Source organism: Pezoporus flaviventris, unplaced genomic scaffold (assembly GCF_033815535.1).
Source record: "Pezoporus flaviventris isolate CSIRO_AGI_PZ_B2104156 unplaced genomic scaffold, CSIRO_AGI_Pfla_v1 ptg000037l, whole genome shotgun sequence".
NCBI classification, from domain to species: Eukaryota; Metazoa; Chordata; class Aves; order Psittaciformes; family Psittacidae; genus Pezoporus; species Pezoporus flaviventris.
Genome location: NW_026892585.1, coordinates 20,844,788 through 20,871,625, shown reverse-complemented (window position 1 = coordinate 20,871,625; position 26,838 = coordinate 20,844,788). Strand labels below are relative to the sequence as shown.

The following is a 26,838-nucleotide window of genomic DNA, read 5'->3' as shown; positions in this document are numbered from 1 at the left end:
TTCATTTAAGTCATACAGTACATTAATCTTTCAGCAATGACCCAATCTACAGTACTCAAATGCCTGGCATGAAGTCTATTATCTCAGCATTTAACAAGTGTATAACCAGTGACACAGTAAAAGAAGAGCTCACAATACACAGCTAACACAATGAGTTTAGATTTTCTTCTAAGAGTCCAGCTAGGGTTGGTAATACATGGATCACTTTGGAACCGTACTTTAATCACCTTTTTGTTCAGTCAATCTGTTTGGGGCTTTTTTTTTCCTCTGAGTTTTTCCATTATGTACAGGAAGATTATCTCAAATGAAACTGCACAAGTTAGAATACCTATCTATAGACATACATGGTCAATCTAACTAAAAGTTTAATAAGCAGTAATTACTTGGTCCTGGTTATACATTCCTAAAGGCTTAATAATACAGTTTAAAGAAAATAAAACAAAACACAACAAAACACAGTTGTAGGGTGGCAATCTCTGTAAGAAGCCTCCTTCCCTCTCAAAACAACCAATGGTTAACTGTACTTTCCACATTTGAAATGGGGTCTAAAAAGAAGTAATTTTAGCTCCTAAACAATACAAAACGTAACTGTCCTTTCTAAAGTTTGAACGGCTCAATGCACCATTCACTGAAGTTATCAAACAAATAATACTGTTAGGATGCAGACTGTTAACAGAAATTAGGACAGTATGCCATGGATAGTACATTTGGACAGCAAAACTGTATGAACGAAGGGGCCATTATCCAGTGGTTAAAGCAGACCGATGCAGGAGGGCAGCTCTCCCTGCAGCAGTGGAGGAGGGTAAAGCGCTCTTCTCCATAGCCAAAGCTAAGGCCAAATGTGTTCAAGCACATGCCCTCTCCTGCTCTCAGGGTCCTGGCCAGCACTCCTTACCACTGTGCAAGGGGAAATCCCTAGCCCAAAGGTGACCAGAGCCATGGTAGGGTGCAAGCCTCCCATCCCCTGCCCAGCTCCTGATACTCAGGGGCAGGCTGAGGTCTGCCTCTGCTCCAGCTCCATGGCAGGCACACGGGCTCCCACTGAATCACTCATGTGCCAGAGCTGCTCCTGCACAGCAAGAGCCCTGCAGTCTGGTGGCTTCCTGGCTCCTGGCCTCAACTACTGCATACACCTGAACACAGCAATAACCAGAGAGGTCTCTCCCTCTGCACAGTAGTGTTACTAAGCACTACAGTCCCAGAAGGCTACCTACCTCTCTAAGGTAACTAAACACAGCCGTAAGGGAGCTGCTTCTTCCCACATTAGCAAAACATAAACATAGCTAATTAACACAACTGCTTTGACTTTTAAAAGTCTCTCTTTTCTGGTGCCAGGTCCTGCTACAAATGGAGGGGAAAAAAAACCATAGAGCGCCACTTTCCTAGATGGAAAACCAGCAGAATCTTTAGCCTTGAGGATCTGCTTTGTAATTTGCTACTGGCATAAACAACAAAAAAAAAGAAGTCCCACTTATTTGGCTGGGTTTTGTGGTAGTTTTAAAAGAAAAAAAATCCAGACCATCCATTGCACCTTCTCTGCACATACACACACACACGCACATGCACACGCACCGGTGGAGAGAAGAACAGACATGAGAACCACAAAGCCCAGATTGTGAAAAGACATGGGGAATCTCACATTTTCATTTTCAATTCTCATTTAGCAATGAAGCAGCAAAATGATGTATTGCAAGAAATAAACAGTCACAGAACACACAGACACCCAAATGCAACCATGGACACATTTTTCCCACTTTTTTTTTGGTTTTTTGTGTTTTTTTTTTTCCTCTGATAGATACTGTTATTCATTTGATAGCTTCTTTCTGGCTGTGCTGAAGTTTCTGAAGAGCATCTGGTGCTTCTTTAACGTTCATCAGAATATAAAAACCTCAGTGGCAACAGACAATCTCAGTTGCAACACAACTAACCCTCTCCACTTGAGATTCCACACAAACCCCTTCTATAAACTGAATCGTGCTCTGCCCCTTTGGTGCCATTCTGGGTTTGGTTTTGGTCTTTTTGTTTTGATGTTGGTTTTGTTTTTTCAAATTAACAAACACAGCATATTAATGCAAACTGGATGTTTTCTAAAAAATGGTCAGCTAATTAGTTCAGCAATATGCAAAGTGCATCTATTTGGTTCTTCCCATAGATCACCTTCTGTTGTAAGTTTAAATTCCTCCACAGTTTAAAATATTGTGAAGAAATTATATGTATACTTTATGTATAGAACTATTTATATACATACACATATATACACACAACTCTGTACTTTATATAGCCATAAACACTCATTACTTAATTATTTATATTATATACACATGGCATGAACACATGCTCAGTGAAGAGTTGGTGCAGGCTGAAATCATTCCATCAGGTTTAATGGAATAACAACAGTGGAAACCATGAGTGAGTTATCAAAAGACAGACATACATCTATAAGATAAGTGAAAGACCAATTAAATCAGCTCTTCCATGTTCCTACTAGCGCAGGATCGTTCCCACCCCATTCCATGCTCTGTATGCACATACACAGCTCTTCTGCGTTCAGTTTACATGAGAGGGCAGCGGTGGTTCTTTTTTTCTAAAGGAAAGAGCAGTCCATATTTACTGGGGCTTATCACAACCTCCTCCGCAGAAGTGCAGCACAGCTGGGTCTGGATGTCTTTGGAGGAGTCTGAATGCTGCGCCGCCGCTAGCTGAAAGCACCTGCTGAAGCGTTATTGCATGGTTAAGGGACAGCTATCAATTGTTCACAGTCTGTGAACTCTCTCTCTCCAACAAGTGGTACAACTGTATAAATACATATTTTAGCACAAAACATTTTAACACGAGGCAAGTCCAAGTACAAATGAGACCTAAAGGCCTATGGGTGAACTTTAAAGGCCAAGAGTTCTTCAGAGTGCATGTTGTTTAAGGAACGCAAGTCGGGCAACTTCAAAAGAAGTTTTGTGAAAATAGAGGCTTCGTTGGGGTGGTTTTTCATTATTAAGGTCCTTAATGCACGGATTAGTGTTTCCTGAAGCGCCTCCACAGAATTGACATTTTCTATTCCGGAGCGATCTAAAAAGAAAGGGGTGGAGGGATTGGCGGTGGAGAAGAGGGGGGGTAAGAGAGAGAAAAACAGGGAGGGGGAAGACTGAATGGATGTAGTTACATACTTTGCACCATAAAACCACTGCAAGAATCACTCACTACATTAACAAGCACAAGAATAATTAAATACTTATGTCAGACGTTTCAAACCCACAATACCAAAAGTCTTTCAAATGTTATTTACTTTGTAAAGTATTAAGCTCACGTGGACCTGGCATCATTCAATCACCTTTCCTGTAATCACTTACCCATGTTTCCAGCAAAGGACAGACTGATGCACACACTTAAATGTTTTGCTGATTCACAGATTTCAATGCAAGGAGAGAGGACACATGAAAGCAAGAAGCCCCAACATTTCGCAAGGCTGGACACAGAACCCTAAACTTAAACTGGAAGTTTATGCTTGAGTGAGAAATCCCACTCGGGACAACCCACACTCATATCTGCCCAATGGGATCCCCAAGACAAGGGAAGTACAAGCCTTGACATGACTGGCCACTATTTCCGAGTGTGTTCTGAAGCACCTACAAAGTGAAACATGATGCACCCAAAAATTCCCAGCTGAGGAAGAATTTCAACATGAAGAAAAATATTGTGCTTCCACTTACTGCACTCATCCCATGCTCAAATCACCCCTTTCCAGAAAATTGCATTTAAGAACAAGCCTGTTGTCCTTAGGTGGAACCTAAGTAACCAGCTTGAAAGGATGGATTTTTAAGCAAAATGCCTCATCTAACAACCATGCACAGGAGCTGTTTTTTCCAAACTGTATCCTGTCTTCTTAAACACTAAGTAAATTCAGCAGGGCACATACATACACGAGTGATGGACATGAATAGAAATGTGCTTTGATGTGTACACATACTTAAGCACTTCACGAACTGGGACACAGAATGACAACAGCTTTCTGGAATAACACTGAGTCAGATCTTACAGTCAGAGTGGGAATCCCTTCCTTATGCTGTCAGTGTCAATCCTATCAGATCTCTCAGGTGAACAGAGTCCAGGAAGTCCTACCAGACTGGTGCAGGTCCCTACTGCTATGGGGAAAAAATATTAAATAAACCACTTAATGATCCATCTTGAAGAAGTTAATGTGTTTTGTTTCTTCAGAAAGACTGTTCCAGAACCTTCTATTCTAACAATTAGGAACTTCGATTAATATCGAATTATTGGCACACATTCCACTCTTCTGTGATGTCCTGGATTCAGCAGTAGCAGTCATTTTTCTCCTTCTTAGTAGCTGGTGCAGAGCTGTGGTTTGTGACTTTCAGCCTGGTAACAGTGCTGATAACACCGATGTTTTTAGTTACTGCTCAGCAATGTTTATTCTGACCAAGGACTTTCTGAGTCTCATGCTCTGTCAGGGAGGAGGGGAAGCCAGAAGGAAGCAGAGGCAGGACACCAGACCCAAACTGACCAAAGAAGTATTCCATACCACAGCACGTCATGCCCAGTATATAAACTGGGGGCCAGTTACCCAGAAGTGCTAGATCACTGGTTGGTTGGGCTGGGTATCGGTCGGTGGGTGGTGAGCGGTTGTATTCTCTTCCCTTGTTATTTCCTTTATCATTATTATTATTGGTGGTAGCAGCAGTGATTTGTGTTATACCTTAGTTACTGGACTGCTCTTACCTCAGGCCACAGGAGTTACATTCTTTCGATCCTCCTCCCCATCCCTCTGGGAGCAGGGGGAGGAAGCAGGGGGAGTGAGCAAGCAGCTGTGTGGTTCTGGGTTGCCAGCTGGACTTAAACCACAACAGTGAAGACTGTCATGCTTTCTCCATGACAGCATGAGTGAGGAAATGCCCCTCTGCCTTTATTGGTTAAACCATCTACCCCAGTTACCCCCCACTTCACACAACCTGATTGTTCTACCCTGAGCAGAGATGACAACATAAGCCATATGAGACTTCTCAAGAGCTCTGTGGAGCGGCAACAGTCCTGCCTTGCCTCTGAAGGCAGAAGAATGCAGTCCAGTCTTTCCTGGCTGTCTCCAGCAAGTTACTGTAGGCTCCTCTCTTCAATTAGTGCAAGTCTTTCTTCTCCTTCCCTCTTAGCCTACTTCTAGTTGCTCCCAGGGGCCAGCAGAAGTTTCTGTTAGTACTATCCCAATAAGAAAGAATAATAGAGGGTGTGTATTATACATTCTTCTACCACAAAGTATCACCCTCAGTTAAGAGATTATCTGGTATCTAGTCCTGTGAAAAACACATTCTTTCAGCTTTGCTTCCACCTTGCTTCTCCCTTCTTTAGAGCCCATGATCCAAATTGCTATCTCTCCTTCATCTTCAACACATCTAGGTAACTGAAGCCAAAGGTTCTTTCAGTTTTGGAATGGTACAAATGTAATTCCTCAGCACCACCAGAAATACTCCCACGTCTCCACTGTATGGCCCCGCTTTTCCTCTCTTTGCATATGACACCAAAACAAGAGGTTCTACACAGTTACACGCACTCCTTGCTACTACTCCTGCTTCTTTCTGCACATTCTAAGTACCCTTCCTAAGACTGGGTATTCATCCAGTGTTAATGTGCAGATGCTTCTGACAAGTCTCCTCCCTACTAGCACTAAGAGAGTTCTGAACATTTCTTTTTTTCCCCACTGATGTTTAGTTTTGCGTTGGTTGGTTTGCTCATGGGTTTTTGGATTGTTTTGGGGTTTTTTGTTTTTTAATTTAAAAGATTTTTAACTAGTGCAGCATGGTATGCTACATTCTGGATCACATAAGCAGGATTCAACAGTCCGACACTCTTGTCTGCTTCTGGAGCTGATGTAAATCTTGACTACTTTGCTTTCTTCCTGACAATCTTTTCTTGAGTAGCTTTCTTTCTGAGATGGAGTCATCCTAATTGCATTAAGATTTTATTCTTCCACTTTCAGTTCTACTTTCAGTTACAGCATCTTTGCCTTTGCCTGCATCTCCATGTCATCTTCTTTAATGCTATTCCTGAACCCTTCCTCCTTCTCTAATTGAGCTCTTCCTCCACCTTATGGGAAATTACTCTACGCCTCCTCCTTGAGGGGCAGAGTGTAGAGGATCTGTCATTCAAGATCTGTTTAATCAACAAGTGCCCATGATCCTTCAGTTCTACCAGTACCTTCTCCTCCTGGCTTCCACAAAAGCTGTGTTGGGGACAATTCTGCTCTTCTCAGGCACCTGCCCACATATGAAGCTTGCTCACTTTACTCACTTGAGCAAGTAACAACCGCAGCACTTCCATTCAGTTACAAGTTACAGAGTGAAGTTGATCTGAAAGCTGCTAGACTCACAGCGATCATCAAGGATGCTACTGTGTCTGGAACATAGGATAAGCATTAAAACACTAGCAAAGCTGTATTTTATAAAGCCCTAGAAACAGCTTGTGAAGATGTCCAGGAAGGCTGTTATCAGACTGCAGATGAGATCACACAGCAGCTAAGCTAGGTAGCAGTGATGTCCAAACTATGATCTGAAAAATCCTCAGCAGCTGCAAGAAGGCTGAATACCAAACTCCACCTCTTTTTGTCATCTTGCACGATTCTGATATTACATGTTGCATGTTACAGACCATCCCTAAGCTAAGCCCTACTGGGAGCTAGCAACTGCATGAAACACCATCTAAAAGCCTGGAGGAGGCTGGTTTGGGGCTATAAGCACATTTAACAGAACAGATACAGCCACTTACATTCAAAACAGGTGACACAGCAATTGTGTCATTCTAGGGCCCAGCAGCTGAGCTAGCAAGAAGAGTGGTTGTAGCATTACACAATGAGGGAAGAAGCCTGGTTCTCAGTCCTTAGTTAAAGGTTATCTCCAGTTCTTGACAATTTAGGTTTTTAAGATAAAATTTGTAAAGCGGAGTCTGGAAAAGCAACTAAACCCCCAGGTTTCTCTCTGTTAACTGAACATTTTCACTAGCTGACTACAGTGCCATGCTTGCTTCATGCTGCCATTCATTCTAGCTTTCAAAGCTTGCAAAGTCTGTACCACCCTTTACTCATTACCACCACTTACAAATTGAAAAGGCTACAGCTGCCCATCGTGTGTTAAAACATTTCAGTTAGGCCTGAATAGCACAAAGCTATTAGACTAAATTGTCCTACCTTGTCTACAGAGGCTTCATGTGCCTACAGCATGATGCCTGGGGTGCCCCTTCCTGATAAGGAAAATGTGGGTCTAAACCACTCATGTGGAAGATGTACACTTGTTAAAGAAGCAAGTGGCCCCCAAATGCTGGCTTGTTGTTCAAGTAGGCACTACTAGCATTCCTGTTAGCTACCTCTAGAGAGCTCCTTACCCAGCAAGCAGGGATTCTGCATCTTGTATTTCAGGCATTATATGCAGAGTTAATGTGCCTAATTTGAGGCTTTAGATAATACTACAGAAGTAGGTGCTTAATCCTTCTTTGAATGTGGGCCAGGGTGTTCTGTATATCCAGTGACTGAAACAAGATACGAGGCTGGCAAAGATGTCAGTGGATTGGCAGACCTTTTGTGGTAAGAAGTCACAATGCAGATGAACAGGGCTTTCTTGCTGACATAGGCAGAGATCAAACCGCTGGATTTGGATTTAAGTAAAATATGCAATAGACCTCCGTGACAGTACTTGGAAGTAGAAATACTGCCTTTTCCCAAGACTTAAGCTGTGCAAGTCAGGAGTCATTTCACTGATGCTGTCCTGGGAAACTTAAAAGTCAGACAAATAGCTTCTAAATGGCCACCAGGCAGCCATGAGATGCATTTTTGCATTCTATAGAAAGTAGTAAGAAAATACAAGCCTACTGTCACATCTTCCCAAAAGGCAGTATCAAAAAAAGCAGATATGTAACTGACAGGCTGCTAGTAGTTTAAAGCCTACTAAGTTGCACTTAGATGTGGAAGAACAGGTATACATTTTACAGGAATCTTCTAATAAAAAGATGTATCTAATAGTTGGCAAAGGTGCAATTCAACTTTCTCTCCTTACCAGCAGATACCAGGACAACTGCTGTAAACAAACTCATTTCCTCATCACTAAGTTGCAGGGCATTTAGTTTCTCGCTAAATTCAAACATTGAGTTGAGCAGATCACCGGCTCCCATTGAATGCAGGTCATCCACACTGTACTTCTTTCCACTCAGGAAGGTGACGGTACGTTCCTTTGCATCAAACAGAGACGCAAACCGTACCATTAAAACCTGGTGGAAGAAAAAACAGAACAAAACCACATAAATATAGGCAGAATTCAAGGAAAGACAAAGAAAAAATTAAACCTTTTAACATCATCCCAACTGTCTCATTAACTGCTGTACAAGCATTCTACACAGACACTGACAGCATGCTATTGACCTGTCAAAATCAGTGCAAGCTCTGACCCAGTAGCCTGAGAGAAACAAACAAGTGAAGAAATTTGTCAGTGGATGCAGGGGAGGGGCTACAGCACACCAAAGGGAAGAAAATTAAAATGTAAGCCTCAGACAGACTGAGCCACAAAGACAATGCCATTCATAAATATGCCAGTAGGTCAACTTGCTTAAGCCATCGAACAGCCAAAGGCATACAGAGCATTAAAAGAAAGGCTTTCTTGGCCACACTCACAAAAAGCAAAATGAAGATACTGAACCAGATTCTTGCTTGGTGTAAAGTGGAGCAGCTCCATTGAAACAATGCTGATTTACACCACCTAATGATCTGGACCACTAGGCATTCTTTGGGAAAGTACCATGCTGCATCACTGTATCCACAGGAATGTTAAAGAGCTCTGGTAGAAAGAAGCCAGAGGTACAGCCTTCAAAAGTCAAGGGAAGCAGGGCTTGAAACAGCACCTGGTCTGTAGCTGCAGCTGGGAATACCCTTTTGGTATAAGCACCTGGGCTGGAGCAGTTGACATGTGCTGAACTTACCCCTCTGGGCTGAAATTTCTCTTGTGGTTTCTCAGTCGTACTGTGAACGTTTCCCTCTGGAATGGCTTGTAAAGTTTCATTTGCTCACGTTCAACAACCTTATTTACTTGTCCAAGGTTTAAGCTGCACAGAACAGCCTTCTTATTTAGAGAAAATGAACCAACTGGCACTGGTTAGAACTTCAGACTTGTGATAATCTCTTGGTGTGAAAGTTGTCTCTTGTCACTTACCCTACATAACTGCATGAATTTAAATGTGTACTACATTTGAGAAGAGAACCAGGTTTTCAGCAAAGACTGGTGCTTTTGACAAGCTTTAAAGAAGGACGGCTCAAAAAAATGAAGATGTTTGAGAATTTAAGCACCATTCATGCACGTTAAATGACCTGCTCCTAAATTTAAACAGCCAAATGACATGCAGCAATCTTGATGGACACATAAGCACTATATATTGTTCACCTTTGTCAGCTAAGCTATGTGTCCTTTGATGATATTGACTACAGCGTGCAGAAACCTAGGTGCAGAAGCCCTCAGAATACAAGAAAAGGACACAAAGGGCAGGCAGACACAGCTGAACTTGTGCATTAGCAGGGACCTACCAGGTACCCCAACCTTTCAGTTAAATATGGTTATTTCCCTTACCAAACTGGGCTTCAGAAACATTAACTTTAAATAATGAGCAACCAGCATTAACATTGTTATTCAAAACTGAAGCCCATGAAACTGTGTTGATTTACACTAAGGAAAAGACCTATAGATTTCAATGTCACCCTTCTAATCTAAGGAAGAATGGTTTAGACGGGCATAGCACATGATTAATTCACCCCATTTCACTTCAGGATTCTTATTTGTGCATGCTGAGGATATACCTGCTCAACCCCATCACCTGACCATAGCAATATAAGCACATGAAAGTCTCCACATAGGTAAGTGCTTGCTCACTTCTCCCCCAGAAATTGAGTCACTACCCCAATGGATCCAAGGTCCTTCTTAGTTCTGCCATCAACTACATCTGGAGTGGAGGCTTGTGGATGTTGGGGAGGACCAACTAAAAATCCAGTTGAGTTCCTTATTTGAGACTCATGGCTATTTCTAACCTGGCTCCCATTAAGGCCATGTAGATCCCACCACTATATAGCAAGGTCCCCAGTACCCCCAGTTTTAAGAGGGCTTCTTAGCTTACATATGTGTAATTATATACAGCTATGCTGCTTCTCCACCAACATAGTCTCCATGCATCTTCTTGTCCCCAGACAAACAAGCATTCCTTGAATATGAGCTAGTGGTAAGCACAGTGCCAAGACAGCCACACACTGGTGCCGAAGGGAGCCAGAACAGGCTCCGAGGCAGTACTTTTACTCAGCTACTTCTATTAACATGCAGATGTTGGGATATCCTAGTTTAGTTACCCAGAAAAAAGAAATGACCTTGTACGTACCAGGCTTTCAAGATGTTTTTGCATCTACTGCAATGATTTCATAAATCCTGCTGGGTCTGGTTTTTTTCCAGTGCTCTGCAGCATTATTTTTTCATTTGTTTGTTTGTTGGGATTTGTTTGTTTATGGTTTTTTTTTCCCTGTTGCTAAGATGCCAACATAGGCCTTTAACTACAGGTACCAGCTTGGTAACAGAAATCATTAATGTTTCATTAATAAGTGAACAGGGATAAGCATGCAGCCATACATTATTATTAATTCTCTTTGATATAGTAACTTATCAGCAGTGCTTGTAACTGGCAAAAAGGCATATGAATAGGCTTGAGGTGAATAAAAGGCAGGACCAAACATTTTACGTGCAAAACATGAAAATTTGATCTTGCATTCTAGGAACAGTTCAGGCTTGATTCTCTACCCTCCTCGCAGGCACTGGACAGCATACCACTTTACAGAGGAAGGAACTAACATTTTTGTGTAATGTGAACACCAGTTTAACAAGCTGTAGTGAAGAACTGAAAATACAACCCTTAGCTCCAGGAGCCGTAGATGACTTGTAAAAGGTCAAGAATAACTGCAAAAAATACATGACAGCAAAATAGAAGAAACAAAGAAACTGACATGCTCCAGGCACCAGGTCTTGCAGTGTAACCTGTACTTTCCAGCCCAACAATTACCCATTTTAGAACCAGGCTAAACAAATGCAGGTGGAAGACCCATCACATTACACAAGAAATGGCTTCAGTTCAAGTAAATATGAAATCCAGCATCTCTCTTTGAACGAATAAATCAACTAAACAAGAGCAAAAACATCACCAGTCCTGCCTTCCCCAGGAAAGCACACAACACTGAATACTTGGGATTTCAGCTCTACCAGCCCTTTATGTTTAAACTTGACATGTGAATACTTATAAAACGTGTATGGTTTCCAACAGATGCAGGAGTATGGAAGAGGAACTTAAACCTTAAGTAAAGGTCTCTTGGTGAAGGTCACTAATTATAAAACAGCATCAAGCTCTCCAGTATCACTTCCAATTTAACACCACTAATTCGTACATATGTCATGATCACAAGTGGATGAAATTAACCACAAGGACTTGGTGGGATTAGTCTGTGAGTCACGTTGCAGGTGGTACGACATCTACAGAACTGCAGTAGTACAGCTAGTTACCAGTGTTACTATGCTGGAGATGGAGGCTTCAGCAACCCCCAACTGCCATCAAAGGCTAGTGGTGGCTGGTCAGGATGGATGCCCTGGCTTTGGTAGGGAGCACAGAGGCAGAAGGAAGGACATACAGAGTGATAAAGACTTTCCTCTACAAAACTGGTCAATAGGTAACTTTCTAAACTAGCCACACTTCCAGATGCACTGTGCTCCTCTCCAGGCTAAGCAAAGACAGCTTTCAAAGTAGTTCCTCCTATGCAAACCCAATAAACTCCTCGCTACTCATTTATTACTGCCCAGGGAAGAGGAAGAGGTTGAAAGCCTGAGCAATTTTAAGCTTGTTGGAAGAGGGACAGCTCACCAAGATCTGACCAAACAGAAGCACTGGCACCATCAGCTTAAAGAAACAGCATCCACGAACAAGCTGGTTTTGCCCCATATAATCCAGTTCTATTTATTTTTAAGGGGGTCAGACTGATGCACAGCTTGTCAGGTCCACAATATACACACAGTGGTCTCACCTCAAAGGTCCCAGCCTTCAGAAGATTAACCTGGTCATGTTGGGAGAGATCTCGGAAACCTGGGATGCGCTTGGCAAACTCCACCACTTCCTTCACTGCAGGGGTAAAACTCAGGGAAAACTCTTCCCAGACTTCATGGCCAGACTTGTTTGGGTCCACATGGGGAGTCTTACTCATTGGGCAGACCTATGTTTATGAAACACATGCAGAAAACAACTCTTTATCATTACAAGTACTAACAAATACTTGAAAAAGGCAGGTTTATTCTTCAAGAAAGCTTTGCAATAATGATGCACAGAGAAAAAAAATTAGTATTCCTCAGCCAGTTCCCAAAGCAACTGGATTTCTCCCCCTCCCTTTAAAATGAACAAAAAAACCCCACCACAGCAGTAGCAATCTGTTTCTAAATTTGCTGACCTTGGCAACGTCAACATCACTTACAGCAGAAATGCTGAGAGAACCCAGGTTATGCTGTTCTTCCCTGATCTCAACTTCATGCCAGACCTCTGGATTTTTTGCTTGCATTACTCCTGTAATCTCACAATTAATCACGATTTCACAATCAACTGCAATCTCACAGTCACTACTACATTCATTCTAATCTATCTTTCTTGTTTTGCAGGCAATTAAAGTGATTCAGTCAAGGTGACAAACGTGTCAACACCAGAGCAAGGAAGCGAGCCTTGGCTTCCTGAGTCATGGGTTTACCAAGACAACCTTCCCCTCCTAGATGTTTATTTTTATCTGCATCACTGAAGGAGGATGACCAAGGAACTGATATGCCAATCTTGCTCAGTCACAAGAAAGAGCAAAAAATGCTCTTTCTTTTATACAAACATACAGCAATTTTTTGTAGGACAGTCTGAATCCATTACAATGAGATAAGAAGTATCAGTCAAGGCTGACTGCCAACAGATTCCCTCTGTAAAACCCAACCTGATGCGCCGAGATAATTTCAGTTCTGCTTTCTAAAATCTGCATCTTTTAATGAAGTTTAAATCTTTTAATATTCATTTCACCTGTCATCAAGGATGAGAATTCCTTTAAGTATTCCTCACAGGTATACTAAAAGGTGGATGTAATCCTACATAATGTCAGCCAAGCAAGTGAAACAGATTAGCAATTTCTCAGAGCTATGCTGGCTTTTTCATGTTGAAACTGATAATTGCCTAGCAATTCTTTGCATGGAAGATCCTAAGATAACAATATATTCAACAGATATATATACACACATGCAGGAGTGTGCGTTTGTGTATTTAGCAACGGCTAGAGAAAACAAGATGGAGATAGATGTAAATTTCTGATGTGGGTTTTTTTTGCTGGGTTTTGTTTGTTTGTTTTCAAATGCCAGTTGGTAACTGGGCAGTCAATACACAGAAAGCTCTTCCCTTTCTCTTTCCTCTGAAGTCGAAGAACAGCATTGTAGATTTCTTGGTTCAGCTGTGAATCACAACATAACTTCTATCTGAGGACAACACCCAAACCCAAATGATTACATATGGAGTAAAGGGGGACCTTTCCTATAAACTGAGAATCACTAAATATTTTGGTAAAATAACAGGTCTAGGCACACAACTAGAAGCACGACAGACGTTAAACCACTGCTCTGTTGATGGTATTGCAACAGTTCACACAAGTATTGCTAAAAGCACAGTACACTCTGAAAACAAAGAATCTGGTTCAGCACTTGGCTCTGAATCGGACACAAAAAGCACCTCAACTTCTCATCCTACGATGATCTACCCTAACTCCCAGGCACTCTGACCCACAGGAAAACCACCAGTTTTCCCCTCTATGTACTATGTCTAAGCTCTCTTGAGACCTCTGCCCAAGAGTCATGGAATATCTCAAGTTGGGCTTGACGTTCCTTATGAGTCTCTTCCAACTCCCTGAAATGCAGGACTACCTAAAACTACACCATAGGACTAAGAGCATCATCCAGACTCTCCGTGAACTCCAATAGGCTTCCTATGGAAGCAAGTGTCAACTTGTACAGTCACTAGCTGTCTTTAGAGAACCTTGTCAGGAATGACCTGTTCTTTTCTGTGCAGGTATTGAGTAAAAAAAACAAACCAAATTCCTGAACATCTGTCTCTATTCTGGTTCAGAGACTAACTGCACTCCCCTATTGCTACTGATTCATTTTAGACGTATCCTAATCCAAGTTCCCTGTCAACCCCCCCATTCATGTCAGGGAGGGAGGGTGCAGTGCTCGGCTGGATTCAGTTTTGTCTCCTCATCATCAGCTGTGTTAAACCTCCCTGCAGCTACTATGCACAGGTTAAAATGACTGGTTTGGGCCTCTACAGGCAGGGCCACTCCCTGCCTGCCCATACTGGCAGGTTTAACCTCTGCTTCTCAGGAGTGCCAAGAATGCCACTGCAGTGACTCCACATACTTTCCCTGCAAGGAAGAAAGGCTGGGAATTACTATTTGCCCAGAGTCTGCAATTAAAGTCAGAGCCTGCTAGCAATGGCATGGTCCACATCTGTGGTAGCCAAAGAGAAAAAAACAAACCAAAACTGGAAAAGAAAAACAACAAAAGAAAAACCCAGCATCAGGATAAGCAGCCTTCACTGTGTGAAGACCTTCAGGGGTCTTCAAGAACATGTGAAGAACCTTTACAAACTTAGAGGAAGAAAACCACTGGCAGCTCAAGTACTTCAGAAAGGTCAGGGGCTCGTGCCTCTTGACAGGAGTGCAGAATGAGAACAAGGATGTTATGCTCCCTCATCCCAGGCAATTCTAGTGATAAATAGAAGGACAATCTATTTTAAGGGGCTTACAGAACCAGCTGCCTGAATGGCAGAGGAACAGCAGGTGCAAGGCAAAAGGGAGGGACCTGTTAAGGAAAGGAAAAAAAACAAAATCTACATGCAAGAAAATCTTTGTTAAGAATTCAGTGAGAAAGTGTAATAGCAAAGTCATCTAAGGTTCCTAGAAGCGTGTTCAGAGCTACACTTGAGCAAGTACTACAGAAAAGACCCTCAACCAACAAGCAGTTCCATCTGTGCATGTTCCTCCTGCTTCTGTTCAGAGCTGAAGATGTTCTGGGGAGAAGGATATGCAACCTGTGGGTCCCACTGAGTCTGTATTTTACACTGCCTGTAAAATTGGCTTAGCCCTGTTAAAACAAAACACCACCCAAGAAAAACAAACAAACAAAAACCCCAAAACCAACACAAACAAAAAAACCCTCAAGAAAACCAGTAACAAAACCAGCCTATGCAGACTGGCTTAAAATCCTAGCCCCGAGGTTTCAACCCAGAAATTTGCTTCAAATGCCTTGAAGGAAAATACAGCATATCCGATTGTATAGATATCTTAAAGTGAAGCCTTCAAGACTGAGTGAAGAAGGCAATTTATAAGCTCTATTTATAAACATCCATTTTCATGTTAAGTCAAGCCAGGCAAAACCTGCAAGTTTTCTTCAACCTTTGACATCAGGCTATTTTCAGTTTGCTAAAAAGCAAGAAACCCCATCACTTCTATGATTTCAAACCCTCCACACAACTTGAGCCACTATTCCCCTTCATCACAATGTGTACTCTCAAACTCATGTCTCTATTTTAGGTTTCAGCAGTTGTGCCAATAGTGCGCAGCTTCACTGAAGTGGCACAGATGGATCACAGCCATCACCAAGCCTTTTACTAAGTCATATCAAACAATTGATATCAATATACCAGATGCATTCTTCCTCCAGTGCTGCAAGAGTAAGTGGTACTCTTGTTTGAAGAATAGCCATCTTCTGGGATCCTATCACACAGTCGCTGAGTATAACCACTGGTGAAGCTCATACAGTGGCCATTTGGGAAACACATGGTGTGCCCACTTGGATAATGCATTGCACTTCTTCCTTTGTACTGTCCACCAAGATGCTGCTCACTTTCAGGGTACTGAGGGCCGCCGAGCCCACTAACACAGTGGTTGCTGCTCAAGATGTACTGCTCAGTGTTCTTTGACACTCTCTCCCCACTCTGGGGCTGCATCACCTCTGCTGGGTTTTGGGACTGTTCTTGGTTGTACATGAAAGTGTCTTTATGGGCCCTAGTGACCATACCGATCACTTCTTCCTTCGCCATGTCAGCGCCAGGAGGGGAAGAAGGGCTTTTGATGGTTTCCCGCTCTTGCTTGGGCTTGGAGGCAAGGTCTTCTTGAGGTGCCTGATCTTGATGTTCTGTTAATGCTTCACTGGGTAAGTGACCGCTGAACTGGCTGTTCATCATGGTTTTCATGGCACTCTGCATTTCAATCAGCATCCTCTGTTTTTCACGTTTGGGAATACGGCCAAATCGAACAGCTACGAAGGTGGGGAGATGAAAGTGGGGGAGGAGGAGAGAAAAAGAAGGTCAATTCTGAAAGCGTTAACATGGCACACAGAATACGCACCCCCATCAAAAATCCTGCCTTTCAAAGGAAGACATTAACTGCTCTCACCAGTACTACAGCAGCGGTATTACCACTGAAGTCAAGGATTGAGCTATGAAATAGACGCTACTGTTGACATACAAAGAGAAGGCAGCTCTACAGCATATAATCTAAAGCCTTTTCCCCTTTTGCTACAAACCTGGCTATGAACCACACACAGTTCTTAGTTAACTGTCAGGCTTTAAGACTTGACCAAACCAGTACAACTTTGTGAGCTGACAATTAGCTGAACGCAAACACAATTCAGAACATATTTGAATATGTCCTACAAGACCGCTCCTCATAGACCAATTATATAACTTGCCAAAACAAGAGAGTCAGTGCTGAGTGCAACGGTACATTTTCCTGATAACTTTGCCTTGACATTTTCTGATGGCAAGGGGATGGGCATTATTGTGGCTGCAGCATTTTTGACCCTGTCCTAAGGAAACTACAACTGCCTCTACCAGCCCATCCAACCACAGCCTTACAAGGATTTATAACCAGTTTCGACTGATGTAATTATGTTTGTGCAGTAGTCCATCATTACTGTAACTAACTCTCTTTCATTAAAGCAGGTGCAACCTTATGTGCAAACAAGCGCCTAGGGGATGAAATAACTCGCATGCACGACAAGAACTCAGAACAATTATTTAGGATAAGTTTTAACACTCCACCCACTAAATTATTAACAGCCAAAGATTCCTGGTTCTTGTGAAATAAACACCCTGAGAAAATTAAAAAGTGAAACAGGAGGAAGAGTTCTGGTTTGTGACATCAAGCTGTAGCAGATAAATGAACTACAACTTCAGCATTACACTTTAAAATGTCACAGGGAGTGGATAGCAAGCAAGGTGGTCAGAGACACAGCTCGACATTACCCTTTCCTCCTTGCCTGCCCCCTCCCTCCAAGGGGAAAAAAAAAAAGCCCAGCAGGTACACGGTCATTATGCTCATCCCATGCACCCAAACCTAACTATTTAGGCTTTATAATGATTACTCTAAGACTATCAGCTTAGGCAGAATTCCCTTTCATGGAAAAAGCAACACTAACAACGCAAACTCGCAGAAACAAAATCGAGACTCTTATTACAACCATACCCCTAAGAGACCACTGCAGAGCATCCCACTGCATTAGCCTCCAGGGACAGTATTATGTTACCAGTTCAGGATGGTCAGGGAGCAAGGCAAGCTGATCTTAACACTCCCAAACAGGTAACCTGACCCTGACAACAGGGCTGGCAGCGTTATCTGCCATTAAGACCCTTAGCAATCGGTTCCAAGGTGGGCAGCATATTCCCTCTGAGAGGACCACTGCTCAGGAACATACCATCTCTTGACATCCCAACAGACAGGCATTTTTTGAAACGACACTGCTGGCATCTGTTCCTATTCATTCTCATTATAGAGCAATTGTTATTCTTCAAGCACTTCTTATACTGGATGTTTTGTTGAATGCTTCTTCTGAAAAAACCCTGTAAGCAAACAAAAATCCCAGAACTATTATTACAGCACATGTCAAATCCTCCTGCCAAGATTCACCTCTCCACAAGCATAGAAAACTTTCCTGCCTCCCATAAGCTGCTTCAGAGCCATCAGCCCAAAGTGAGTTTACAGAACTTGCTACTGCTCATGACATACTTTGTGTGTGATCTATGTATAATGCAAACTAATTATGATTTCTAATTATAGAAGATGCTAAGTTGCTTCCTGCATAGTCAGCAGCTAAGAGCAAAATATCTCCAGTATTACCTCTGTCACTGCACTGACAGTTTCTAAGAGATGCACTCAATCTCCTATGACATCAGCACAAAGATGAAAGTCAAAATCAGATCTTTTGACTTCAATCTCCAGTCTGGCAACAAAACCATCCTGTTGTCCCATATGACCTTCAAAGGTGGTTCCTTCACATAACCCTTAAGTTGATAAGCTCTGTCACCGAACACAACATTTTCATTGTTACAGTATTAGAAAATACAGATTTACTGATGCATGAACACGCAAGCACATAGTTCTGGCTTTCCCTGTGATAAAGAACTGCCTTTCTGAAGCTGTTTTGTTCTGTGTCCTAGCCCAGACGACAACTCACACCCACTATCTCTTAATGCAATTAACATTCACATGTCTGGCGTGACATGGTCCTTCCCACCTCTGTCTGCAGGTCTTGTTATCTGCCGTGCACTCCAGGTCAGGCAGGACTGGACAAGGGACAAGAACTGAAAGCACCGCAGAGTTTGGAAGATGCTGTGTCCTGCTAAGTGATTTGCCTTTTCCTGCAACTTACACACCGCCTTGAATTTCTCAGATTTAAATTTAACAGAGAAGCATACCAATATTTTTTTTTGGCAGCATCACCCCCTTTCCCCTATGGGGAGAAGTTGACAATTTCACCAGCAGAAAGGTGAGCAGAAACACAGCTCACCTTGCAGCCCTCACAGGCATGAACACCATAATGAAATCCTGAAGCGACATCTCCACAGACTTTGCAAAGAAGAACCATGCCATTAAATTCTAGAATCAGAACAGAAAAGTCAAGGATATAGAAAACCAATGACAACTGAAAAGAGTGTTTCCAGCTTTTAAAACCTAGACTGAAAGCAAAATATGTCAGGTCAGTTCAACATACAAAAAACACAGCAGAGGAACAAACAAGAACATACAAAATCCCTGACCAGTTCAGAAGCTACCAGTGCAAGAGAGGGCCAGGGGGGAAGGAGGAAGACAAACATGAAGCATTCATCAGGACAGGGAGAAAGCATGTATTCACTGGACTTTCAATCACAGCAGCATTATACTGAGTTGCAGAAAGTCTGGTTACATTCACACGCTTTTAAAGGGACCATTTAGTTAACTAGGCTACCAAAGTTTGGGCTCAACTTGTTTTTTCCATCAGGACAAAGTAAGCCCATATAAAGGCTACAGTTTCCCCAACAGAGAATTAACATATTTTCTTTAAAATGGAAATATTAAAGGACATTTATTTTATTATATTTCATAAACAAGCTATACACTCTACCTATCTGATAACAATTTAGAACTGGTAACTCAGTCACATCCTCATACGTAAACACTACTCAATTGAGTGCATATCCAGATCGGCACGCTTGCATGCTTGAACTTGAAAGTACTTTCTCAGCCCTGTAAATATGCTCATGGTTTGGGTTTTTTAAACTCTTCCCCACCTGTTTTATTTCAGCTTGTCAATACATTCAGTAAAGACTTTTTGCAAGTCCTAAGTGCTGGCCTAACACTGCTTTCAATGAAGCCAATGGGAGTCTTACCAGTGACTTCAGTAACCACAAAATTACCTTAACAGTGAGCAACAAAGGCAGCTGGAAATACTCCTGCAGAAACATATTCTACCAGGAAAAATAATGTATTTGACATTTGGGTTTCATTTGTAAAGAGGAACTAAAACTTTATTTTTTTCATGGTTTTGAAAAAGAACCAAACCACAAAAATCTGGTTTTGTTTTTGTTTTTTTTTTCTTTACCTAGCTAGTACTGAGCTAAAAATGTTATCTATCTATACATCCATGCATTCACACATCCGCCTGAGCAGTTTACAACAGGTTGCATCTTCAGGAAACTCTGCCGTGACACCAAAAACACAGCTGATAGTGAATTTTTAAGAGGAAGTAAATGTTCTTACTAAGAACTTAGGATAAGAACATTATATATAAGAAAAAAAAAAAGGGGGGTGGTGGTGAGGGAAGACTTTTAAGGTAGAACTGTTACATGTTTAGTCTAGATTCATAACAAATGAAAATGATAAAACAATTCTGCCATTAAAAGACTTGAGCCTTCAAAAGACTAGTCTGAATTCCAGCCGGGTGTGTGGTAAAATGCTCAATTCAGTACTCAGTTTGATTCCTGCCCTTCCAGAATTGTTTAAATATAGTTCTTTATCACTGATCCCCTCCAATTACCAAAACAGCACAAAGTAAGTAGCTGGAGCTCGACAGTTGAATGCATTTTAAAGGACTATCCTTTAGTTCCATGCTTACGGATAATTACAGAAATGCCTTCACAGCAAACCACACAGAGGATCTGGTCGTAATACACAGGGTTGCAATACACAGGGGGGAAACAGTGGTTACAGGAACTGGCACCAAACATACTTGTGACTCCATTATGGCCTTTTGTCAAGCCAGCAACACTCGACTGGTTTGTTTTAATAGTCTCCTCCAGCCGATCGCTCTTTGGTGCCCCATCAGAGCCCTCGCTGCCCCGGCCGCTGCAGCCACTTTCCGAGGAGGAGCTGTTTGGAGAAGATGGTACAGGCGAAGAGGACGACTGGAAACCGCTGTCTGAGCTCTCGCTGTGACATGAGGCTGGGCTAGATGCCGAGCTTGAAGAGCTGATGTAAGCTATCACACCCCCTAAGGCGAGAAAAAAAAGGCAGCACAGTGACATAACAAGCAGACATGCACCGCTGCCATGTGAGCCACACCATGACCCAGCACCACCAGACTCAGAGATCACGTGTTCCTGGGCACACTCCTTTCCCTGCCTCCCTCCCTCCAACTTGCTCCTCTCCATTTGTTTTCAAGGGCTGACCTCCCAGTCCGCCCCATCCCCTTCTTCCCTCTTATCAGCCTCCTCTGATCAAAGTCAAGCTGAAACAGGAGACCCAAAGGACAGAGCAACAAACCATGCTGCAGGACGGGGCAGTGGGGAGAGGCCACGGGGAGGCCCAGGGAGGGCTTCCCTGGCCACCCTCTGAGCAGAGGAGCCACAGCAAAGCCAGGCCCTTACAGTGCTGCGGAGCTGGAATGCAAACAAGCTAGGTTAGGGACAGAAATAGGGCAGGGAGAAAGACTTCGTGCAGGCTGCGTGCCAGAGGCACAGAAAGGAAGGACTGGGAGGTGCTCATGATACAGAAGGGAAGGGGGCAAGGGAAAGTAATAGCACTGCCGCCTGGTTAACCTACTGAGCACCATTTGCCCAACTGCAAGCCTTCGCAGTGCTTCTAGCAGTAGCTAAACTCCACCTGCTAGGCTGCTATTTGCAGTCTCTGTCCTGCCGCGTCTTGCTATCTGACGCACTTGAGAATCCCTCAAATGAAACAGCTTTTTGTCCTCAGATAGACCTCAGAGCAGTAATGGCTTTTCTCAGGTTCCTTTTTCTTGCTTCTAAGCAAGAGAAGGTTGTTTTCACTTCACTGGAGTTTGTCTCCAAGGCTCAGCATTTCAAAAGCCAATGTGAAAACATTATTTCACATAAGAACTTCAATAGTAAAAGCCACTCAACTGTTCAAATAAACTACACTCCGCAAGCTCATGCCTGTACTGCTATTTAGAGCGTCTTCACAGACAACTCAGTACAACTTCACACACCAGTAAGGATTAAAAAGTTTACAAGGGCCATATGCTGGCTTCCTCTGGAGGAATAAAAGCATTGGTGTCTTTAGGGTCCTTGGTCAACTGAGCTGGCATGGCAGGTTGGGGCTGCAGCTCCCCACATCAGACATCACCTCCTCACAGACAAAGGCAGCGCTGTTATACAACCCTGGAAAGATCACTGCTTGCAGGTAGACAAATTTTCATTACTTCTATCAGCTGTAATGGTCCTCTCAGCATTTCTGCAGCAGCTTCACTGGCCCATTTCCTCTTTATCATCTATGTTTTCTACCAAGGAAACCACCACCAACACCATAAAAAAGCATGCACCACAGGATCCCCTGCCTGGTGGGGCAGAAGTCAGACCAAGCAGCTGTGTGACACGTGCACTACATGCAAGTTGATTCTCAGACTCCTGGGCACCCGTGCCCCTATGCCCCACCACAGCCATCATTCCTGCACAGATTGTGTTCTGTTCCAATAAATCCTCCCTGCAGCACGGCACACATTCAGGATTGGGGGTTTTTGGAGCAAGGAGAATTGCAAGGGAGACACGGGGCCAGCAACAACATGAGGAAAAGACTTTGCCAAACACCCGTGTTAGTGCCAGACATCACCCATCTGACAAAGGTCTGGGTGCACGTGCCTCTGCCAGGTCAAAGCTCGCAGTCCACCTGCTCCGAGAAGCACCAGGCTCCTTCTTAGCAGGCACCGTCCTTATCTGCAAAGGGCAAAGCAGGGCACACAAACACAGTCCCTGCAGGGAACTCCCGTGTTCCTCCACGCTGCCACCTTGCCCCACTATCGCTAAACCCTGCCTCATAAACACTGATGTTCCTTTTCTCTCAAGGGTAACACCAATGTCACAGGGGAGCATGGGAAGGGTATGCCTATGGGGAGGTTCACTCCTTGTCTTCCGAAAGCCTAAGGAGCCCACAGAGTTGTGCTACTGCTGTATCCTAGGGAGCTTGTCAGTCTTGTCTGCATCACGGTCAAGACTCCCATTACTTTTCTTATTTTAGAAGCTATGTCTCCCTGTAAGCCTTATTTTTGTTTGGCCAGCAGTCAGAGTCAATTCCCATACAATAGCTCAGGGTGACAGCTCAAAACAAAGCCCCTGGTCTGTGCACTGGTCGGGTTTTTTAAACTGATCCCCTACAGAAAGGGACCCCCGATGGCCGGTGGGTAAGGCAGTCCTGGGTTTTGCTTAGGGAACCCGGTGCACGGATTCAATTAATGAGGGGAAGGGGGAAACACCGTAGCGCTCAAGCATCTGAAAGGAAGGTGTAGCGATACAGAAGAGCGAAGGAGGCGGCAAACTGGGTCCACGCTTAACCGCTTCCCCCGGCCCCAAGGACGGCGCTGCGGGGGCACCACTGACCGCCCTTCGCTAGCGGGGAAGAGAAGGGCGCAGGAAGCAGGACCCGGGGCTGCGCGGGAAGGGCCCGTCCCGCCGCCCCCTCCCCGTTACACAACGCCTCCCCCGCGCACCGGGCCGCTCCACGTGCGGGGCCGGCGAGCAGGCAGCCCCCGCCGCCGCACACGGCCGCGCGCGTGCGGGCACCTCCCCCGCTCCCTCCCCGCACCGGGACCTCACGCTCCCCCCCCCCCCCGCCCTCCCTCGACCGCGGCCTTGGCGCGGCTGGGGGCGGAGCCGGGCCCGCCGCAGCCCCACGTGTCCCCGTCGCGCCCCGCCGCCGCCGCCCCGAATGTAGGTCACCAAAACAGCGGCCGCCTCACGTGTCCGCGCCGCCAGCAGCCCCGCGCCGCCGCCCCGGCACTATTATGCAATCCGCGCGTCACCGCCCCGCAAGGCCAATGAGCGGGCACGCCGCGCGGAACGTAAACACAGCGCGCACATGGCTCGCCCGGCGGGTCCATGTGAGGCAGCGCGCCGCCGTCCCGGGCACCAGCGGGGCCGCGGCCGGGCAAGCGCCGCCGCTCGCCGTGCTCTCACTCACACACACACACACACACACACACACACACACACACACGCCGCGGCGCCACCGGCAGCCCTTGCCCGCCCGGCCCGGCGGGACTGCCCCGTGCACAAGCACCCCCCCGTACCCCCTGCCCGCAGCGGCAGCTTACCAGCGCTGACTTCCATGGCGGCCTCCTCCCGCAGGGGCAGGGGCGGCGCCGCGCTGGGCTCCGCCGGGCCCGGCACGGCTGTGCTGTGCTCAGCTCCGCTCGGTCTCAGTCTCTCCAGCGGCCGTCTCCCGCCGCAGCGCTACATGCAGCGGGCGAGCGGGAAGCAGCCGCGCTGTGTCCCGTCAGAGCGGCTGCAGCAAATGCCACCTGTACCCGCCGCGGCGCCCTCCCCTTTACAACAAAAGCGATCGGGAGCAGCGCGGAGTGCGGCACCGCCGGCCCCAGCCCCGGCCCCGGCCCCGCCCCGCCGGCCCCGCCCCGCCCCCGGCCGCCCCCCTCACCCAGTGACACACTTTCCTCCGCGCCGCGCGGGCCGCGGGAGCTCACGTGCCGCGGGCGCGTGCGTGGGGGCACTGCGGCGGTAGCGGTGCGGAAGGGGGGGGAGTGCCCCTGTGGTGAAGGCACCGCAACCGGTCACCACTGCCGGTGCAGTGCTCGCCCACTGCGGGGCACGGGGACGGAGCACCGCAGCAGTGCCAGCATCCGCCGGCGGCCGCTCCGCGCACAGCAGCGGCAGGAAATGCCGGTGCTCGGCTTGCCGCAGCTCATCAGCTCTGCGCGCCGGAGCGGCTGCGAGCGCGGGTGTGCTCTCTGCTCTTGTGAGGGAAAGGAAAGGCCGGGACAAACAGCTCGGCGGTGCGCACACCGCTTCACGCGCCACAGGCGCGGATCTCCCCCCGCTCCCGCCTTCCCAAAACTGGGAAAGGCACCTCTGGGGAAAAGCCCCCAGAGGACCCACTGTGGGTGCAAAGCAGGGGCTCTCCGCCAGGGTGGGGGGGACATCCTCCACTCTCCTACCTCCTGCTCCCAGAAGGGAACCCCTAAAGAAGCATAACCCCTGTCAACGCTAAGGAGGATAGGCTCTCCACGAAGTGGAGCCCAAAATGTTCTTCCTCACCGCCCCGGAGGCAGGGGGAATGCGGTGTATTTTGACCTCCTCCGGCTAAGAGGAAGGCACTGAGGTTAAATGAGGTCAAGGAGCGGGGGTTAAACACAGCTAAACGTAGTCTGCCGCCTCCTAATTTGGGTGAGTTTCCTTTCGTCTCGAATGAGGTAAACGGGTCAGTTTGGGAGAGCTTCCTCACTTCTCGAATAAGGTAAACGGGTGAGTTTTCCTGTGTTTCTGCCTGCAGCCCAGCAGCCATGAGGCATCCAGCTTTCCTCTAGGTCCATAGGTAGCACCCACCACCGTTCCAAGCCCCAGATTCCTACAGCAAAAGCTTCTTGTCCTCCTCATACCCTCAGCTTTCCTCCTCAAAACTGTTTCCTAAGCCCGGCTGCATTGTCCCCGGCGGTCTCACAGAGCCCCTGCCTGCTCAGCAGTGCTGGGCATGGCCAGGAACAGGGCACAACATCCCACCCTTCTTTCCCTGGTTGGGTGTCCCCCTCCCTCCTCTGCCTGGCTGCTGGTCTTCATGAACCAAGCACAAACTTGATGTGTTTTAGTTGTGTCATGTCAAACCTCTCAACAGCTGGAACTGGCCAACAAACTCCAAGGAGAATATAGTGTATAAACCAGAATCTCATAGAAAACCAAGCTGAACATCAGGAACAACAGCAGAAAGTCCTCTCTGTCCGTGCATTCTGTGTCTCTGGGATTGTTTTTGTTACTTTGGGATTGTAGCAAAGCAGGTGCTTGTTTAGTATCTGCTAACCAGTGGCTTACCAACCCTAGATGTTCACTTGAGATTGCCAAGAAATATACAGGACTTGAGCTCCTGCTAACAGTTAAGGCAGGAGACTTCAATTTGCAGGTGGTGGTAGAAGCACCCAGAGATGAGTATGCAGGCACTGGCACCCAGACCAAACGTCCACCTGGCCTCAGGCAGTCTGTGGTGCTCAAGGGTGGCTTCAGGGTTTTTGGGTCCATGGACACCATTCCTTAGAGTGGTCAATAAGAGGAAGGACTCCTCCCCCACTTCCTCTGTGGGCAAGCACAAATGCTGCTGCTCCTGCCTGGTGGGACAAATGGGAATGGCAACATAGGCAGCTTCATAGGATGCTATAGGGAGAGGCCATCACACTATTGCTCACAATCTCAATCTCTTTACCACCAGGACAGGACTTTTCCCCTCCCAGAGGGATTCTAGCCTCTCATATCTTCTACCATCTGCTTTTGAGACTCTCAGGGATCATTAGAACAGTTTCACCTTGTGCTGCGTTTGGCAGCTCTGAGCCACCCTACCTAGATCAGCCCCTTCGTTGGGGTTGCTCCCTGTGCTATCATACTACCTTGGACTGCTCCCTACACTCCCATACCACATCCTGTCTAGTTCCTCTCCTGAGGTGGCTCCACACACACACAAATGCAGGTTGGAAGAACCAAGCATTTCTCTCAGGGACAGAGTATGGGAAAAGCAAGTCATGGGCCCACCACCCAGTTTTCCACTCAGGGTGCTTGTCTACAACAACAGAGGAAGCCAAAAGGTGTGTTTCCTGAGAAGGTCCAGCAAGCAGAGCTGGATGTGGGTAGCCATGGGGTGGTGCAACTGATGTAAGTCCCATCCTGGAGTTCCTAACGGGGAAGGTCTTGTCCACTCCTGTGGACAGCACAGAGATATGTTCTGTCACAGTAGTCTGTGAAAGGCACTTCGGTGTTTGGAGGAGAAAACTGTCTTAGAGAGTGTCAAGGGTTCTATTCTTCCCTGTAACCTGAGGGAAGACAACACTCTGCCAATGGGCTGCAATACGGAAGCTAAGTTTTTCTTCAGCCTCTTTCCACCTACCTTTTCCAAACCCACACGAACAGCTGGCATAATAACCTCTGGCTCTGGATTCTGACCAAGCTGTGGTGCCTGGGCTTCTTCTTATTCTGCAAGTAACATTCCCTTCAAGAGGTAATGGTCAGTGGGTATTC

General features: G+C 45.7%; 1 protein-coding gene across 1 annotated transcript; it reads right to left on the bottom strand.

Moving 5' to 3' along the window:
* Positions 1-2,030: 2,030 nt before the first annotated feature.
* NR1D2 (nuclear receptor subfamily 1 group D member 2) lies at positions 2,031-24,196 on the bottom strand. Its single transcript, XM_061464942.1, has 9 exons — positions 24,013-24,196; positions 23,922-23,982; positions 20,607-20,867; positions 18,909-18,997; positions 17,817-17,961; positions 15,763-16,379; positions 12,080-12,265; positions 8,046-8,256; positions 2,031-3,063 (listed from the first exon to the last, which is right to left on the bottom strand). Exons 2-9 carry the CDS (start codon positions 23,935-23,937, stop codon positions 2,867-2,869), a joined length of 1,722 nt encoding a protein of 573 aa, XP_061320926.1. The 5' UTR covers positions 23,938-23,982; positions 24,013-24,196; the 3' UTR covers positions 2,031-2,866.
* Positions 24,197-26,838: the final 2,642 nt, after the last annotated feature.